General features: G+C 39.4%; 1 protein-coding gene across 4 annotated transcripts in view; it reads left to right on the top strand.

Annotated features, from left to right (window-relative positions):
* Positions 1-20,140, top strand: part of LOC306798550 (dystonin-like) — a 283,743-nt gene that overhangs the window by 115,158 nt on the left and 148,445 nt on the right. For all 4 annotated transcript variants that reach the window (XM_079298670.1, XM_079298669.1, XM_079298672.1 and 1 more), the window contains one exon: positions 12,566-12,732. In XM_079298670.1, the coding sequence (XP_079154796.1) occupies positions 12,566-12,732 (167 nt within the window). The remainder of the gene's footprint in view (positions 1-12,565; positions 12,733-20,140) is intronic.

The raw sequence follows: 20,140 nt of genomic DNA, 5'->3' as shown, positions 1-20,140 counted from the left end.
ACATCTAATACATTTTCACTGACAACACTGGAGATGAGCAACTATAAATGAAAGCAGCATTTGTCCTCATAGTCATCATAGTTTTAGTAACATTTAAATTATGTGAGAACTGGTGATCATTGCCTTTCAAACCACTGCAAGCATTTTTTAGCAAATGTCAAATCTTTAAAATCACTTGCAGTTGATTGAAAAAAGCATGCCAAAGCAAAGAAAAACTTTGAACTTCCATCTAGCTAAAGTTTATGAGCTCAGACCTTAAAAGTTTCAGAAAGTTCTAAGTAATGACTCAACAGACTTCTATTTCAGTTTCATCATCATTTTTCAGCTCAGGAACTGCCATTAAACACATTCCTTCCACTCCCCCCTGCTCTTTGCTGTCAGACTCTGCAGGATGCTGCTTTCCAAGGTTCTGGTCAGTGATGATTTTGTCCAGGTGTTACAGTATTGTCCAGCCCTCTCCAGCCAGATGGGCACTTTCTCTCAGGCCTCCTTCAGCACATGTGACCTCTTTACATTTCTCTTGCCAGCCAGCAAATACATTTTTTTTGGCGCTCTCTTCCCATAAACTTATAAGAGAAAAATCACATTTGATTAGTCTGCCCCCATGCAATCCATTTGGTTCATTGATCATTTGGTCCAGCATCAGCAGTTAAACTTTTACAGTGTAAACTTTCACCAGTGTTGGTGAAAAGGTGAGATTTGTAAGGCTGTGGCCTTCATACAGAGGAGGAGGCAGCTCAGCTGAGGTGACCCATTTCAGTAAATGATGTGCAGAAGACAGAAGATCTCCCATGGAAGGGTCACCATTCAGCAGACATGCTGTCTGCTTTCTTGAGGTGGCCATAAGAGGTCAGAATGCCACTGTTCTCCTGGCAATCACTCCTGGTGCTGCCTGAGCTGTGTGCCTTGCAGTCCAAGGATTGAAATTTACTCCGCCTCTGCTTTGAAACAACCAGAACAGTTCAAGGTCTGACCTTCTTAAAGATTCAAAAATGGAGCTAATATGGCCAGTTATCCCATCTGTGACTATATGTGATTGTAGGATAAAGTGTATTCCATGTGATGGCTGCATTGTCTGTCATTAGCCAGTGCAGCAGCATTACCTGCCCTTTAGCATTTGTTAGAGTGTACTCTTGTGATATTTTATTTCTCAGCTGAACTCCTAGTTGTTTCTTCTGGAATTCTTCAGTGAATTCTAAAAAAATAGTAAAATTCCTTAGTATTATATAAGAAAATAAATGTGGAATTCTTGAAATTTCTGGGATTCATCTGAATCACAGCAAGGGTGAGAGAAGTATGAAATCTCATTCATTAATGCCATAAAACCACCAATGAGGAACAAATTCCTCTTTCTGTAAGCCATCTCACTGGATATAAAACCTCTCCTGTTGGTAATTGTGAGTTGGTAGGTGAACATCTCTTTCAGAGTTTGAGGAGTGGTTGCCAGTACAGCTCAAACAGCTCCAAACATTTTGTTTGTGCTGGCAAGCCTTTGTTTTTATCCTTGTTTTCTATCTTGTGCTACTTAAATTTTCACTTTCTCTTTGGCTTTTGTTTATCTCTCTGTTATTCTGTATGTGACCTTAGGGCTGTGCAACAAAATGCTTGCTGGTTATCTGGTATGCTGTTTTAGTACTGTGAAATGACACGTCCCATTTGTGCTAAACGCTCCATTACTTCTGCTGTGTTGTATAAACACACAAAAAAGGGGGGAAAAGGATCCTAGATCCAGGAGCACCTGAAATGCATTACTAGTAGGGTTTTGATAAAAGATACCTGGCATGGTTTGATTAGCCAAGTGAAGTAACTTCTCCTGTACAATAATTGGTGACTATATGAGACAAATGATAAAGCATAAATTAGCAGTGTGCATAGGTTGAATGGTATCATCATTTTGCAGACTAACAAATACACAGATATTCAACAAAATTGCATTTTAATATGTTAGGCACCTGTCCCATGTTAAGAAATTAATGCATTTCCCAGTCACAGACATGCTTGACAAATTACAGAAATCTGTGGTTAAATGCAAACCCACACAAATCTGCATGAGCTATTTAATGTTTCAGTGTTAATCATTTGTTTAACATGTCTTAGTCTTAACCTCTTGTTGGTGATTAAGTGGCCTCTAAGACAGGTCAAATTGCACACAAGTGTTGGTCTAATCCTATATTCATATTATACTTCTTAGGGGTTTTCATGCCAGAAAAAGACTGTTGTTAATCTCCCCATAAAACTTTGTAGCGTTGGTGGGTATAAATTTGTATCTTTAATAAGTTTTGTTTAAAAAAATACCAACAAAAAAGCCCAACAAAAAAAGGATATCAAGATAAAGAAACACAACAATTCCTGGTGGTAGTTTTAACAGCTCTGGTCACCTGGATCTCTGGTTTAAACCAGTGATCATTCAGGTCTGGTCAGATTAGTCAGATGTCCAAGACAAAGCCATTGGTGTGGTCACCACTGTGTTGTGGTGGTTCTCATAGGATCAGTCATAGTCTGTTTTGAGGCTTTAGAATGTCATCAATCTAAGCTCTAGCTGACAGATTTGGGAAGAAATTTCAGTATCCCTCTTCTGAATATCCAGTGTAATCCTGTTAACTCTCTTTCCTTGCTGAGACCAAAGTTATGACTTCATAGAATTTCTGTTAGCTGAAAGTGGTAATTTTTTCTGTAGTTACTAGCACTTTAATTTATAATCTTCACTTACTTTGCTTAGAATTTTTGTATTAAAAACCCTGACAACTGATATAATTGCAATTTATCAATTCTGTTATCCTTGATCTTTTCTTTGTTTCAAGAGTATAAGTGATTTAGAAACTTAAAGTGACTATAAAGTTACTATTTGGTTCTTAGAAAAAAAAAAAAAAAAAGGAACAGCAGAAAGAATTGCTAATAGAAAGCTGATATCCTTCTCAGGAACAGGTGGTGAGTATTGTTAAAGTGATTATTAAGTCTCAAAATTACCTGTGTCTAGAAAGATAAAAAGGTATAAAGGCTGCTAATTATCTGCAGAGGTATATTTGGAATGCATTTATTCATAGCTAATATTTAGAAATGGATAAATCATAGAGCTACAATAGAATATGCTGTGAGTCTCCTCCAGGCTGAACAGACCAAGTGCCCTCAGCTGCTCCTCACAAGGTTTCCCCTCACCATCCCTGTGGCTCTCTTCTAGGACTAGCTACAGTTATACCAGGTGCATTTGAGTAAATTGATCTGGAATATGCAGAAGTAGAGCAGGATCATTGGGAACACTCATCCTGTAACCAGTGCTTTAGAATTGATTATTGTATTTCTGCTCTTTTTTGTAAAATTCTACTTCAGCAGTGCCTGATTTTTGAAAAATTGAGATACTCTTAAGAAAAAGAAAATCAAAATTTAAAGTATGAATGAAAGAGGATGTGCAAAATCAGAAACTCTGTAAATTACTGATTGCTTTACAAAGTGTAATTGTCAGCTGTAAAATAACAATAATGTGTTTTTTCTGACCGATGATGAATTAGGTATTATTTTACATTTTTTGTCAGTCAGTGTGCCACTGAATCTACAGGAATTTGGACATAACAGAGTGAACTTTAGGCTGATTTTCTGTTTGAAACAAGGTGGTATGATGGTGACTGTTAAACAGATGTAAACAGATATCAAATCACTTTCCAGAAAAGCTCAATAAAATAATCCAATATAATATTGCTTAGAAACCCTTGATGCCCACATGTATTAATTTAAAAATGCACTTGCACTGAAAATTTAAATTTGCAGTATTTTTAGGGAAATTCTTGCCCCCTGTGAAATTTGTGGAGGAAGAATAACATTAGCAGTATTCTAGTGGTAGGTTGCATTAATACATTGTAATTAGTGTGAAAATTTGAAGTTGTCCATTTAAATTCTTGTCTTTAATATTTTACATATTTTCTGCTTTATAATATTTTTAATATATTAAGATGACTATACTGCAATCTCTTTAACCATGTATTCTTACTAGCATCTTGTTGTTAAACCAGAACCTATATCTGTGTGAAATGAAATCAGCCTTGACCCATGTAGAAGTGTGCTTTAAATTAGAAAGTCCTCTGGTTTCAGCTAAAAGTCACTTTTCTAGTGTGGTTTTTTTTCTAAACAGACTAGGATACAACTTTTTCATCATGAGTAAAGGGAGCAAATGTCACAAGTGCACCTTTTATGTTGAGCATGCTACAAATGCAAATACAAATTGAGTTTATTAAATGAATGTAGTGATAGAACAAATGTGTGCTTTGAAAAGAAATACATTAGCATTGTGCCTGTACATAGCTGCCCATCTGTCACTGTACTCTGTGGTGTAACAGCACAAAATTTTTTAAGCATTAGTGTCAAAATTTACACCAGTGCCCTGCAAGTAGTCAACAGTGAGTGGCTGTATCCTTAGAAAGTTTTTGGAGGCCCATCCTAGATCTTTACTGTGTTATCCATTCTAGCTCCTGTCAGTAAAATGTGGAATACTTCAGTGGAACTGCCCTCTGGGGATAAAGTCTCTGGGTCTCATTACTGCAATTCCTTTTCAAATAAGCAGGGGAAAGTCAATGGTAACACCTGATAATGCCTGGCAAGTAACTCTGTAGTTCTTTCTCAGCATGAGAAACCGTACACATCTGTCCTTGGCTATGTATCCATGACAAAAACAAAGAAGAAAGCTAAAAAGATTTTTCCAAACAAAGTGTACTAGAGGTTAGATTTGCTTGCATTTTAAAAGTGTATCTTTCTACTTAGTTTTAGGTTTAGTTAGATGTTTCTTGGCTCATAAATTCAGAGCTACTCAGAAATGCCTTACAGGAGCATGGGAGGAGGATAAAGCTCCATTTTTATGAACAGTAATCTTAAGGTCAGTTTTCTAGATAGATTAGCTTTTATGATTTGTTTCACTTTTATCTGCCAGAAGGTTTAATTCTGCTGCAGAGTTTCAGCCCCAGTACGCAGTGTCATTGCCCTGGCAAAGCTGTTGTGCTTTCGTGATGGCAGTGAAGCAGCAGGTTATTTATAGCTGACAAATCAGTGAAGTCACATTAGCTGCTATGAAAACTCCACATACAAATAAAAAATTGACCCCCAGCAAGCTGTCAAAGCAATTTCTGATCCTTAAGTTTAATCCTGCCGTTTGTGAATCATTGGATAGGTAATAAAAACACATGAAGTGCTAAACAAATCTGCTGACTAAACCCCCGCTATTTACTGTGGTGCTTGCTTTTGGATTGGGAGTGTAGCTAATAGTTTCAAAGGTGGCTACATATTTTTCTGCTTTATCTTGCTGAAGTTACTAAGTGAAACGGGAAGTTGAAACGCATGTGAGAAATTTCTACTGCCCATAAATGCTATGTCATCTCTGGGAAAGGCAAAGAGCATTACAGCCCAACGCTGGAGCAGTGATGTTTATTTAAGAGGATTGGTGGCCAGAAATAAGCCACAGTGTCTAATCAGACACAGGCCCTGCCTGGGCACCGAGCCACGGCGTTTATTGCGTGTGCATTTCTCATAAGCAAAATGGCTCCGTAGCGAGGCGGGTGGATGTGAAGTCTGGAAGGAATCACGGTGGAAACGGCACTTTGTGACTTTGTGAGGAGGATTTAATTGTGTATAAACGTACGGGGATGAATGAAACGGTGTGGCTGTGAGTTACAGACAGCCTAATGGGGAATGTCTGTGGATGTGTGAGGGCTGAAAAGGAAGAACAGTGTTTAGATCCTGCCAAAGCTCCCCTAAGTCCAGATAAACATTCCCCTGGAAGAAAATATTTCAGAAGAAAAAGGAGAAAGAAATCAACCGAGGAGAGATCAGATTCAGCACGAGTTAAAGAAAATGAAGAAAAGAGACAGAATCAAGTGGAGATTTCAGAAAACATCAAGATTCATCCTAAGGGTGTGGAATTGGCTGACTTCTTCCCCAGGAGAATGACAGTGGCTGGTAATGCTCTGCCTGTGAGTACAGACCTTTCAGCTGGTACTGCTAAAGCAAAAGTTTTCTCCGGCGAAGCAAAGAGTGATTCTCTTTGCGGGGAGAGCTTTCATGGTGGCAATCAGAGGCTTGCCAAGCCTGATGAAACAGACACATGGTTAAAGGAACAAGACAAGAGCAACTCAGAGAAGCACTGTGCGTGGAGAAGGAAAAGTTCACAGTCCCATAACAGGAGAGAATTAGCATTCCTGAAGAAGTCCAGTGGGCTTGGTTATAGAAAACAAACTGCTTCGGATTCTGCTGTCCACATTTTAGGCAGACAACATGAAGAAACTGAGTTAAACAAAACTTCTTGCAGAGTCATTGAAAATATTTCAGAAAGCAGTAAATCTGAAAAGTTGCATCACTTTCTTTCTGAAAGCAAAAGTGATCCGTTACTTGAACAAAGATTTCATCCTGATGCTGTACTTGCCCATTTGCCAAAAGAAAAGGCATTTTTTAACATTGCACCAAACAGGAGCAAGGTAAATATTTTGATACAGTACATTATCTTTGAAAGCTAGCTTAGAATAAGTATTTAAACAGTAATTTTTCTATTACAAAAATATCTTCACTTTGCTCTGTATAAACCTCTTACATACTATGGATATTTGTAGCACAGAACATATCACTTGATCTTTTTCAAACGCTATGCCCTAACTCTATACTTTAGGAGTATTGATATATTCATGTGCTATTTTTCTCTCTGCAGTTTGATCTGCTTCTCAATTTAGGAAAGAGATTTTCATGTTAAAATGTTGCTAAGAGGTGGAGTGAATTTTAGAGTTCACATTCAGTATCTGCAGTGTATTTTCTTACCACCTCTTCATGGTCTTGTAATTCCTTTGGGTCTTGTATCAAGGAAAGAAATACTTCTAATTCTCTTCAGTAATGGCCAGTAGGAACTGAAGAATGACAGAGCTAAGTAGGCAGCTTGAAATAGAACAAGTGAACATTAATCACGTTAATAGCACTCTACACTTCTTTTAAAGGATCTTTCCTCCCAAACTGTCTAGACGACCTATTTATATTAATTATTGAAAATTCATCTTCCTCTGAGGGTAGAATTATTTTATTTTTTCAATAAAAGAAACCAAAATGCAATCTTAGTTGCAGAATATCAGAAACAAAGCAAAATTTTGGTAACCATGCTTACCAATTCAATCCACATTTCCAGTTTTGCCCCACCCATATTCAGGATAACTGAAATCTGCACATGTGAGTCAAATGCTGATACCAGGACCTGGTCCAAAACTGATTCCTCTTGCTCAATGGGGCCATCTGAGCTTTCAGTTGAATGAGCAGAGGGAATGGCCAATGCCAAATGGGAATGCTAAAGACATTCTTTCCGGCAAAGAGCTAACTAAACGTCTTTTGCTTATATAATTAACTTTTCCAGCAAGAATCAAACAATACTTTGTCTGAACTTAGTTTCTTAAACATAGATAACACACCCAATTACAACATGCAGTGCACAATAGTACAATTGACCTCCTAATACTCACAGAGATCTTTGCCCTCTTAATCTCAGCTGGAATTCAGGAACAGCCTAGGAATGGTCTTTGATTTGTACAAAACATCACTGCTGAGTAAGAGGGTATGAGGCCTTGTCTGCTCAGCTAAGCATGGCTGCTTTTTCCTGCATAATGAAAATAATACAGCTTCTAATACTGGTGCAGTTATTACTCCAACCAGGTCTATACCTCTTGTTACCACAGAGCAACAGAGAAAAAAGATTTCTGTTGAGCACCCACATCAATGGATATTGATAAAACACTGCATGAATATGAAACTACTTACACATAGGCTAAATGCCTCAGTTGCTCAATGTCTGGCTTTCAGTCCAGTTCCCTTTCTCAACCCAAGATTCTCAGTATAAGTAATTTTAAGAACACCAAGCTTTCACCTCTAAAAAAAACCAGGAAAAACTAGATTTCAGACTTTAGTACAAACCCATAACCACTTTCCTTCTGATTGTTTTTGAGAACTAAGAAAACATTTCAATGTCTTATATTTCTTTACTGAATAAAGCTGATATTTATGAGTTTGTAAAGGTCTTGTTACTGGCCTGAGCTGATATGCAAAGTTTGCAGTTAGCAATCTCAGCTTTACCTTTTTTTTTTACTGTAATTAGAGAGATCAGTAACCTTCCCTTACCTTGTCAAGGTACCCATGCTGTAATGTACTCTCAGCTTGCACAGTGCCTCAGATGTGGCTGATAATTGAAAGGATGTTGGCTTTTTAGACTGAGCAGCAGACACCAGAGCAAACTCATTGGTACAGCTGGATAATCTGCACTGTAACAGAGATATGAAATTTTACCCTCTGGAACAGTACCCTCTGGTCCCCTCTACTGAAATATATCCCTTGAGATTCCTTCTGTGGTATGGTTTCTTATGCATGTAAAAAAAAATGATTTTGTGTTCAAATACGTGCTACTTCATTACCTCTGTTTTCCTGATTGCAGAACTCAGAGGGATCTACTGAAGTATTGCTCCTGGCTGCTCATTAATAGCTTTGAGAGAAAAGTTTCTTGCTTTCTGCTGAGGCTTAATAAGCATTTCTCAAATCACAGAATGGGCTGGAGAGAGACAATACCCCACCACAATAATCTCTAGCTCATTTTATACTTTTATGCAGTTTAGTACATTATGTCAAGTTTAGACTTGCTTCAAAACATTTAGGATAAGATGGAATCAGAGGGAAGACTTCTTACTATCTGTATGAGTCTTGTTCCTCTTCCGTTTGCAGTGTGAAAATGAATCACAGAAATCCAGCATCACTATTCATCTCTTGGAAAGTCTTTTCCAGTCTGCTCTGCTCTTTGGGCTCCAGACTGCATCACTAAAATCAGTGCAAGGAAAGAGCTTGAGGCTTTTTGGTATTTAGATTTTGTATCTTGTGTGATGCAGGGGGAATTTACGTTGAGGAAGCGTGTGCAGTAGCAGAAGTGAACATGTTCTCCCAGTTATAAGCAAGAAAGAAGGTATTTAGTGTCAGTTAAGACTTTGATCCTGAAATAGGAGGACTATGTAGAGAATTACCTCTGTTGCTTTTTCTTGCATAACTTTTAATTCACAGGCTTTGAGATAATTTGGAGAACTAGATCTCTGGCAAACAACTGCTCAAACTCATGCAAATTCTGTAATCCGTTCTTTCTATGCTTAAGGAGCAAATGTGCTCTGCTTAAGCAGTTTATAGTGAGTAAATGATGGGCTTGTGGGATACAAAATGTTCACACAAACTTTGCCTGGAAGGACTAAATTTTATGAGTAGAACATTTGACTTCCCCTTATTTTCTGTTCTATCATTCTTAGTTTAATTGTCCTTCTGTTTTTCTCCTATGGGGAATGATGTTAGAAATATTGATGATAACGCATAGTAGGTGGATAAGTATCTCTACTGTCCTTATGGGATTAGCAAAGGAAAGATGGGCTCTCTCCCCTTCTCTTACACCTTATTTTGTTATAGTAATTACCTGTTAAGAAGTTTCAATTTCATGGGGCATCTTGCAAAACAGAGCCTGTATTTGTAGGTGTAATAAAATCTAACCATTTGACTCACCATTTCACTTAGAGTATTTCTACTTTTAAAATACTAATTCACTGTTAATGAAAAAATCTGGAATGTTGGCCTTGAAAGCTAAAATACTTTAGAGAACAGAAGTGCTCAGGCTGTTTCAGGACTCAGGCTTATGTTAATGCTCCTTAACCTGTAGTGAAATGGGCTGCCTCCATAAGTGAAAAGCCTTTTCCTTTCTCTTCAGATGGCTAACTAGCAAACCTGTAGATCTTCATGTGATAAACTGAATTAATGTTTTAGCCATCCAAAATTTCAACTGTGAACTTCCCTAGTGGTCATGTTCAGAGTAAAAGTTCCCCTTGTGTTTGTGTTCATGACTAAAACATTGTTTATATCTAACACCAGATTCAAGAATGGTCTTCAGAAGTTGCCTTGATGTTTGAAATCACTTGTTTCCAGAGGAATCTGATGTGCACTCAAAATGCTGTGTTTGCATTCTCTGCAGTCTGAAGTGTACATAACCATCCCTGCTCAATGAACCATGAAGGAGGCTAAGGGTTTGAACTTAGCAGTAAGGGAGTGCCATTAGCAAATTGCATTGTTAGCTTGCTCATGCTAGAGAATATTAAAAAATCTGATAATTAAGGGTTACACACAGAGGACTTTCTGAAAATGACAAACAAAAAATATAGGTTTGGGTTTGTTGGGTCTTTTTTTTTTCTGCTAGACATCTGGCACTTGGAGATGACATCATCTCTTTCAGAAGCGTTGTCCGGATAAGCAGTAAATGGTTGACTTCATTTATATTGTGATCTGGTTGTTCTGGCATGAATAGAGACTAAAGCTACTGAAAAAACATTTAGTTTGCTTTCTTGCTTTGAAATACTAAACAATAAAGCTAACCCACAGAAAAAAGTCTTGCACTGCAGCTGAATTCCCTGGGTTTTTACAAGAAAATTTCCAGAGTGATTACAAGTTGGTCTTTTGCCACATTGTACTTTCTGTTGTCTTTACAGACACGACTCATCCCATCTGTATTTCATTCAGTAAATACTCTTTGTAGGATTTTGATACATAGAAACCTACAAATTATCACAGCTGCCTGTGTTCTCTACTCTATTTTGAACAAGAAAAAGAAGGTTTTTCTCACTTCTGTTTAATCTTTCTAAGAATTTGCTGAAGCTGGAGACAATAGGATGCAAAAAATGCTGTCAGGTTATTTAGGGGCTAGTTGACCAGTTAAAACTGTTTCACTTTCCAGCACTGGTGTTCATATTTTTCCCTTATGCAAATCCAGCAGATACAATGGCCTGTGATAGGTATCTGAAGGACTCCATTCACAACTTGTGATTTTGTGGTTACTTGAATAGAAAGTGATGTAGTTTTTCCCCCCTACATTAAATTTATTTGTCATTTACTATGTAGGTATAAATGCTCATAATTCCCTGAAAATATGAGAGGTGGTAAAGCAGAAATGGCAGTGAGGTCCCTTGCCCTGACATCTCTATGACTCTTCCTTTAGTTCCCTGCGTCCAAGTGCTTCCCACCACCTTGTCTTAGGCCATGTCATAGCAACATCACTGGGAAAGCTACACATCTTTCTTCTTGGAACTGTGATCTGTGTGGCTCTAATGTGAGAAAACCCCGCAGTTTCCAGCCTAACCTGTTGGAATTCCCCCTGTCAGAGCCCAGACAGTAGATACCTTTGTCTGCAGAGATCCTGAGGCCAGGAGAAGTTGTTATGCCCATCCCATCTGACCTCATGAGTGTAGCTGCCTGGTTTTATGAACAGGGTTGCTGGATTTGGCAGCTGTTCTGCAGCAATCTCAAGCACCCAGAGCTGTTGGTGGGCAAACCTGTTCTGAGCTGTGGCCTCAGGCTGGCTCTGGAGCCAGAGCAGACCCGTTTCTCTGCAGTGCTGGGTGGGCTCTCATGGGCTGCAGCCTCCTCTAGGGGGTCACAGGGGTGCTTGTAGTCTACCCACAAGCTGTGGCACTGCTCAAGCCCTCCTGCTCTGCCCAAGCAGCTCTGCCTGCTTTTTGTGATGGCTGAGCCACAGAGTTCAGGTGCTTATACAGTGCCTTGTGCTAAGTGGGCTCCTATGTAGTTCATAATAACACCTTATATTGTCTCTCCTTTGGATAAGTGGTAAAAGGCAATCACTTGGAAAAATGCCAGCATGCTATAGCACTTTCTTTGTCAAGGCACATATTTTCCTTCCGTTTGAGATTTTACATTTATGTTGAGTACAATTTCTGTAACGTGAAGTACAAACAATAAAAGTGCAAATTAGGGAAATGTCTGCTTCATATTTATACTGTGATAGTTTTCTAATGAAACTGACTGAACTTCATTAGGGGATAATCTAACGTACTCTGAAGTAGTATTTGAATGTAAAATTCCCAGTACTTTCCTGCTTTCCCTGACAGAGAGTTGATATTCCTCAGATAATGCAAAACGGAATCTTCTTGGTTGGACAAAATTTCTATTTATAATCCTTCAGCCTTTTAGCCATTCCTAAAATACTTCTCAGAAAATTTTGTAATAAAACTATTATTACCAGTTTTCACTTAGAATGACTGTTTTGTTACTGAATTCCAGAACATTAACTATTTAAATTAACATGTTTTAAGAGAGGGATTTCACAGGTAAATAAATTATGAATAATATAAATATGGTTATTGTATAAGTGTGACTATATACATATTACATTTTATGTATACTTGTATAGCATTTATATATAATGGGTGTTATATATAAAAATAGGTTGTATTATCATCATAAAATAAACAGTGAAGTATTTTGCATTATGTAATAGTAATACATTGTCCCCGGAAATTAAAAGACAGAGCTGGCTAACTGAAGAAAAACTGAATTTTGTATTTCACATTGAAAATACTTAGTGTGTGTAAGGATAAGATATGAAAGAATATTAATACAGTACCTGATAATCATCGTATTCATGTATGCAGATACCAGACAATAAATTCTCCAGCACTGCAGTGATTTTCTGCAATATTTTAAACATTCTTATGGATTAGATGTAACTGTGATTTTTGCATTAACTGTGTTTTAGATATCTGATATCCATGTTACTGGGGAGTCAGAGGACATGTCTGCTAAAGAGAGACTGCTCCTGTGGTCACAGCAAACAACAGAGGGTTATGCTGGAGTACGCTGTGAAAATTTCACTACCTGCTGGCGCGATGGAAGGTTATTTAATGCCATCATTCATAAATACAGGCAAGTACTCTGTTTGCTCCCTTGGAAAATGTTAATTACAGCATTTTAATGTACAGAGACAGGGCTCTATGGTTTATGTTGTAATAGAGCTGCAGCTGTGGAGATGACACTGACTCTTCCTTGGTGATTTCCTGCATTTTGCAGCCTTGTTAACCTTTGCATGTCCGTCCTTCCTCAGAGAAGTATTTTGGGGAATCCTGTGCAGCTTTCATGGGGCACGTTCAGGCTGCTAGGAAGCATGTTTCCAGAATTACGTCTTCTCCACACTCCCTTTTTGTCATACTGATATTTAAGTGTAGGTGAGTAGATGCAGAACTGATCACTGAAGTCCAAAACTGCACTGCTGGTGAAAGCCATCAACTACTGTATGACCCGGGATATGTCTCAGATCCCTGTCTTTTTCCTGGTGTGACTTTACCCTTGGATGGCCCTGGAGTATAGGGCTTCTTCAGTGTTTATGTGTGGAGCCCAGACCTACACTGAGATATATTTCCTGTAAAAGGGTGTTCTCATGGAAAATGTGACTAAGCTGGCTTGAATGTTCTCAGTCTGAGAAGGGATTTGTGCTTTTGTGACCATATTCTTCAAAAGTTAAGCTGACATTGTAGAGTTGCTGGTGGCTGTGACTAGATACTAAATGGTACAGGATATTAACCTGAAATACAGCTGAAGATGTCTACTGACAGGAGAGGATTCCTATTTCTGAATTCTAAGTGAGAACAGGTCTCTCCTGACAAAGCTGACTTTGGCATCAAGTTTGTCAGAGGTTTAATCATTGATGTGCTGACTCTTCTCTCTTGGTTGGTGATGTGTCTTCTTTATTGTATATTTTTTTGGTTCCTGAGTTGACTAAGAAGGTTTATGTCTTAGAAGACCATGTGGGAGTGAATTCTGCTTGCTGGGCTAATCAGTGTGTACTGACTTGTCCTTCACTGCATGAGGCTTTCTGCATTTATCATAGCACGTGTAGTTTGTACTCTATGCCCTGGAGCATAAATTGAGGAAGTTTAAGGGAAGTTTAATGATTTCATTGGTATAATCTGAAGGAGTGTCTGCAGTAAAGGAAAATTTTGTGTTTTTCTCTTGCACGTCCAGTGAGCAGAACCTGGAGCAGATTATTTTGTTCATGGATTTCCTCTTGTGGGTCCACTTGGCCCACCACAGAATAAAGTCTAAGTAGACAGAACATACATGTGAACCTTTTGGGGATAAGGACACTAAAGTAAAATGGGAGACAGGTGCAGCCTTTCCCTCACAGGCTGTGTATAAAGGCTGCAAGCATCACACACAGTGCTCCAAGTCCCAGAGAAGCTGGCTGTGGCAGTGCATAATTTCGTGGTAAAATAAAGCTGCATCTCAGTCAATGAGGTTGTTTTCTGACTATGCTTCTGTTCTGGGTAGCTGGTCAGGGAGGAGGTGCATGCCAGCAAAAAAGTCTCTTTTAGTAACATTGGCAAGACAAAAGGAAATAGCTGGCAAAAGACAAGGCTGTTTTACTTGGGATAGAGCAGCCAAAGGAATGAACATAGTGCAGGCCAGTAATAAAAAAAATAAACAATATGAAAGATATAGAGGGAATGGAGAGAGAAAAAAAGGAAATAAACTTAATGAGATGGAATAATGGAAAATATTTCCCAGAGCTTCTTCAGGCCCTTGTATCTCTCATGTAGAGCAGTGTAGCCTTTACTGCTCAGCCAAACTGGTAATTATGGTACAGATCAGTTAATAAATAATGAAAAACTTGAACCTGTCCTCCAGCTGTGCAAATTTAATACCTTGGGATTTGACTGAATTGCTTTGTTGGATCAGTGTTTGTGACATTACTCTGTGAGTTTCATTCTTAGTGTTTCATCAGAGAAGAGCAGGCACCTTCGACTCAAGTGTGTTGCACAAAGCAAGTGATCCAGTGGCTGGGGAGCATTTTGTGTATTTCTGTGCCAGTTTCCATTGAGCTTGACTTCTTTCTGTAAACATACCTTCATCTAAGGATTGTGTCCCTCCCAGGAATGTTTACCAACCCATATCTAATGTGTTTTTGCTGTGAGAAGTTAGAGGTTTTTGGATTCCATTTCAAATGGAATGAGAGTGAGATCCTTCCACTGATTTCAGTGAGTTTCTATGTTTCTTTCCTTTTTTTTGTTTTGTACCATTAAAACAGAGATAATAATTTCCAGCTATTGCTCACAAGAGAGGAATGATCTTCCCAGTCATCTGTTATTTTTAACTATACTGTTTTACTCCAGAGACCTCTTTTAAAGCTTCATTTGTCTTCTGAGCAATAAGTAGATAAACGTTAAAAAAATATGCAAGGTTCTGGCAATGATTCTCCATTTGCTTTGTTTTAGTAGCTCCAGTTTGTGGATCACAGCTGGTGTCAGGAGCTGGTCTGAGCATCCTGTGGGTGCTCCACCAGGGTGGATGACCAGGTGTGCCTGCTTGGGCAGTGGGGTGGGACCATGGTGCTGCCACTGTGGAGTACTGCCCTGGGGGCACATCTGTCAGGCAGCCCCCTGCACCAGATGTGCAGTGCTCACTGGAAATGCTTCTCTGTACAGAAGTACCTTGGGCTGGGAGGAGTATCAGCTCTGCAAATGGGGGATGGAGCTCTTCAGGTGGGACATGATTCCAGTCCTGGAAGGGCTTTAATTTGGCTCAAACCTTATTTTAAGTGGGTGGCATTTAGAGCTACGACAGTAAAACCCAAAGGCTCAAATGCCCAGGGTTGTATGCAGAGCTGCAGTTGTGCTGATCCACAGTAAGCTGGGTGTTGGATGGAGAGCACGTGCAGCCCATGCTGGGGCACAGCAGCAGGAGCTCCCTACAGAGACCCATCATGGCAGGGCCTGGCACCAGGGCCCCTTCCCTGCCCCAGTCAGGAGTGGGGCAGCCAGGGGGGCACCAGGGCAGCCCCAGCCCTCGCACCAGGACCTCCCTGGGGGTGCTGGGGCTGGACCTGCCATGTGTGATGCCTGCAGGTTGGCTGTACCATTGCTCTGGCTGTGGGCCAGAGCTCCAGCAGCTCCCAGAGGACAGCCCTGGCCCAAGCCCTGGCACCAAGGCTGCCAGATGCCTTCTCTGGATGCAGCCCTGAGGGCACAGGCCATATGAGTCCAACATGATCCCTGCAGTCAGTGGTCCATGAGACAGGGAGAGTCACTGTCCAGTTCCAGGTGATGGGATAGGAGTGGCAGATCATAATTACCTCCTCTCCAGGCATTCGTGATTTTTTTAAATTGCAAGTACGTACCAGCTTCAAGATTTCAGGAAATTGCTGAAGCTGTGAAGGGCTGGGTGAGGAGCTGGGCTGTGACGCAGCTGCCAGCAGGCAGGGAGCCTCTCCCCTCAGAACTGGCAGCCCGCCCTCTCTTAATGGCAGGCTAGAATTGTTTCTTTTGGTTTTCTGTCTTGATAGAGCATCTTAGCAACTTTTAGTGCAAGCGAGCTCAGATTTATGATGAACTGCAGGAACAGTGCATGGATATGCCATGTCTTCCTGCTCCCCCAGGAAGCACAGGAGATACCCATAAGGCTGGCATCTCCCTCTTGTGACTGACTGTCACACCCACTGCGCCATCTGGGGGGACACTGGTGGCCCAGTGGGTGACCCAGGTGCTCCCCTGTCTCCCTGTCCTGCTGCACCCACAGCTGTGCTGGCAGTGCTCCACAGCCAGTGTCAAGCAGGGATGTGGGCAGTGGACAGGTACTGGAGCACATTCACTGCAGTCATTCACTGTCTCTCCTGAGCAAATGCAGGATATTTGTTTTCTGTCCTCTTGAGCAATGAGGGTTTGATTGTCAGAGCTTCTCATAAAGGCCTTCAGTTACTTCCTCTCTTACTTCTATTAAGAGTATTAATGACTTGCCAGTGATTTTTTAATGCTCTTTTAATCAGGAAAGTAATTTTATGAATAATGGAAATGAAAAGAAAAATTACTTTATTTCAGGTACTTGGGTCCATATACCATTTGATTTTTTTTTCCCACTACCAAATTTAGAAACAAGTAATTTTTTTCTATGTGAGAAGTTTCCTTATATTTTCAGCAGTTTCCAGTGGTCTGTATTTACAGGGTAAGATTGAGGATTACTTGGCTGAACTTCTCAAGAGTGTGGAAAGTTTCTGTTTACATCCTGTACATGTTTAAATCCCTGGTAACAGGGCTTCACACTGACCTCAAGAACTGCCATTGCAGGCCCTGGAGTTTGGTTTAATCATAGAATGGTTTGAGTTGGACGGGACCTTAAAGATCATCCAGTTCCAGCCCCCCTGCCATGGGCAGGGACACCTCCCACTACACCAGCTTATTCAAAGCCCCATCCAACCTGGCATTGAACACTTCCAGGGATGAGGCATCCACAACTCTGGGAAAGGTGTTCCAGTGCCTCACCACCCTCACAGAAAGAATTTCTTCCTAATATCAAATCTAAACCTGCTCTGTTCGGTTGTAATACTTGTCCTTACACAGACCAAATCAAATTATAACATTTAAAAGTGAATTTTAATACTGTGAACATTAACCAGATTTGTATTTAAATACAAATTTAATTTGTATTTAAATACAAATATGCACAAAGCTTTCACACTGTTTTTTTAATCTCCACACTTTTCTTCAGATATGTGTCAGGCCTTTAGTGAAAGCTACAAATACACCCAGGAGATTCTAGAATATGCTGTATGTTTCATCTGTTAGATCATTTGCCTTTTATAGCTTAATTTTTCATTGAAGAAGTATGTTATGTTATTCAGTATGTTGTGTTGGAAGAAATCTGACTTCAGGCAGTTTCAAAATTACGTGATGTTTCTTTTGTGCCATCATATGATACCTAGCAAAAACCTGTAAGCCAGACTTTGAAGATGGAGACTGACTTTAATCAGGGTGTAATGCCCAGATTTTTCTGGTGATGCTACCATCTACACCCTGGAATCTTCATTCTGCAGCATTATCACCTTAAATATTTCTAATCACTAGCCTGGGTTTTGGGTAAATATTCTTGACTTGTGGGGGGGTGTTTTTTGTTTGTTTGTGGGTTTTTTGTTTGTTTTTTGTTTGTTTTTTTCTGCATATGCCTTTTTCTCAGAAAGGAGAAACACTATTTTTTAAAAAACTGTGTCCCAGTTCTATCCCTATATATAGAAACAGTTTTCTTTTTCCTATAGAAAGTGCAAGCTGCTTCATTTCAGTGGAAGTCATATGCCAGATGAGAGCTAGTAATCTAAACTGTAGATCTACATTGCACTTGGACATACATTTAGTTTACAGCAAATTCAGATTAAAAGTTGTACCAAGGTAGCAAATGTATTGTTTAGATCTCAGACTGCCCTGAACCTTTGGTACACATAAGAACTACGAGAAATTTCAGTTATAAAGTGTCTGAAGTGGAATTTAAGAAATAGTAAAAATAATAGCTATACATAATAGCTGTAAATAGTAACTGTAAATTAAAAATAATAACTGTAAGATACAGTTACCTGGTGTACCTGTAGATGCTTCATTAAGAACAATGACTGTTGATATTCAGAAAACAGACATCATCACACACTAATTTTCTAGAGAAAAAGGATGAAGTATAGAGGATAGGAAAAGATTAATATCACACATGTATGTTTTTGTAGGAATGTGTGCACTCCTTTATAAATTTTATTTTTTTTATTCTCACAGCTTTTATAGTAGAGAGTTAATTTTGATTTTAACATTTACAAAAGAATTCCAGCAAAAGCATTATGTTCTTGTGTAACTAGATAATAGCATTTAATGAGTAGCTTCAGTGGTGCCTATATGGTGAAAAATAGCATCTGCAAGCTCAGTTCCCAGATAAAGTAATGTTTAAGTTCTAGTTCACAGTCATGCTATGGGAAAGGCCAGTAACTAAAGTTCATGGACCTTTGATCTGCCTTCTGCAGGCATGTCCAGTTATGTCTGGGCTTCTAGGTGAATGTCAGCAACCATAGAAAATGTGAAACACTGGTAAGGAGAAAAAAGGGATGAAATGTGTTCAGGTCAGGCAGCAGTCTGACAAGCAAGCAGGACTGTAGTATACACATGAAAGGTTTAAGACAACAAATGAGGTTTTTTCATGTAATGCTGTTCCAAGGCTTGCCAGGGCCACGTGCAGACAATTTCTATAAATTTTGGCACCACCTAACAAGTACTACAAACACTACAAAGAGAGAAAGTGGTGATAGAGTTAAAAAGGGTACATTCTGAGCACAATAAAAATGTTTTTACTGTATTAAAGAATTTCTGTTAAAGAAATACAGGAATCTGATACAGAGGAGCCTTTGTTACTGGTAAACTTTGTGCAAGGCCTTAATGATGCTTGTAGTTTTAAGCTGAATACAGTGTAGAGACTGAGGAGATGGTTCCTGTTTCCAGACAAAAGAGGAGCAGAGGCTAACACTGAATGGAAGAAGTGCAGGTACACTGAGTGCTTCATGTGGGAGGAAGAGAAATAGAAGCTGCACTGTGTTCCCAGAGGAAGCAGCAATGTAACAGGTCCATAAATGCTAGATAAAGTGAGAGAGACAAATTTTCCAGGGTCAGAGTGCTTTTCTTTTGAAATGTAGCTATCATAACTAGTATGCTTTCAGAATATGCAGTGGGTGTTTTTCTGAGTGTGGTATGGCACAGAGTAAGCTAGATTGATGGCTGCTAAATAACTGTTCTGGTTTGGAATGGGCTGTTTAAACTCTACCCAGGATGATTTGCTGTATGTATAGTTGGTTGAACACTAAGCTCCTGGCTGGCAGTGCATGTGGCATCCCTCTGATGTTAAAACATGTTGCAACTGCTCAGGTACTGACTTGAACACATTCCTTAAGGGGAGGGATAATAATGCCTCAATTTGCAGAAACATGTTGAACAGCCTTGGGGAATGAATGAGAAAGAAACTAAATATTACACAGTGTCAAGCCTTAAAATGCTAGGGGATATGTTTTAAATAAAGAGATTAGTTGGGCCTGCTGGTTTTGGCTTGTTTTGTGACTTTGTACTTTATTGTAACCCAGCTTTAACACAAAGAAAATGTGAGTTTGGTTGTGTTGCACCCCTCTTTCCACGTTCCTCATTGTGTGGTTCTAACTATTTTCAACAGGGTTTGTTGTTTAGAATAAATGAACTTGGTGTTGAGAATTGGTGATTTGGGAAAACATAAACTGCATTTAGGATGTTTAAAAATATTGACAAGCAGATTACTTGCCTAAGTGTATTTATAATGGATTTACAAACAGCAAGTTACCTAACCAACCTCAATCAGCTGTACTTAGAGGAATTCTGTGATGGTGCTTGGTAAAGGCTGTGTTAAGAGAGTACTGGAAGCATGCCTGCAATTTTAGCATCTTGTGTTGTGGTGGTGGTTAGCCTCAGTGGGTATTAGATGGATGACTTCCAGTCAGTTGGGTTGATTAATTTCA

Source organism: Erithacus rubecula (assembly GCF_903797595.1).
Source record: "Erithacus rubecula genome assembly, chromosome: 2".
Classification (NCBI taxonomy): Eukaryota; Metazoa; Chordata; class Aves; order Passeriformes; family Muscicapidae; genus Erithacus; species Erithacus rubecula.
The sequence above is the reverse complement of the archived record's forward strand: the minus strand, read 5'-3'. Positions and strand labels throughout refer to the sequence as shown.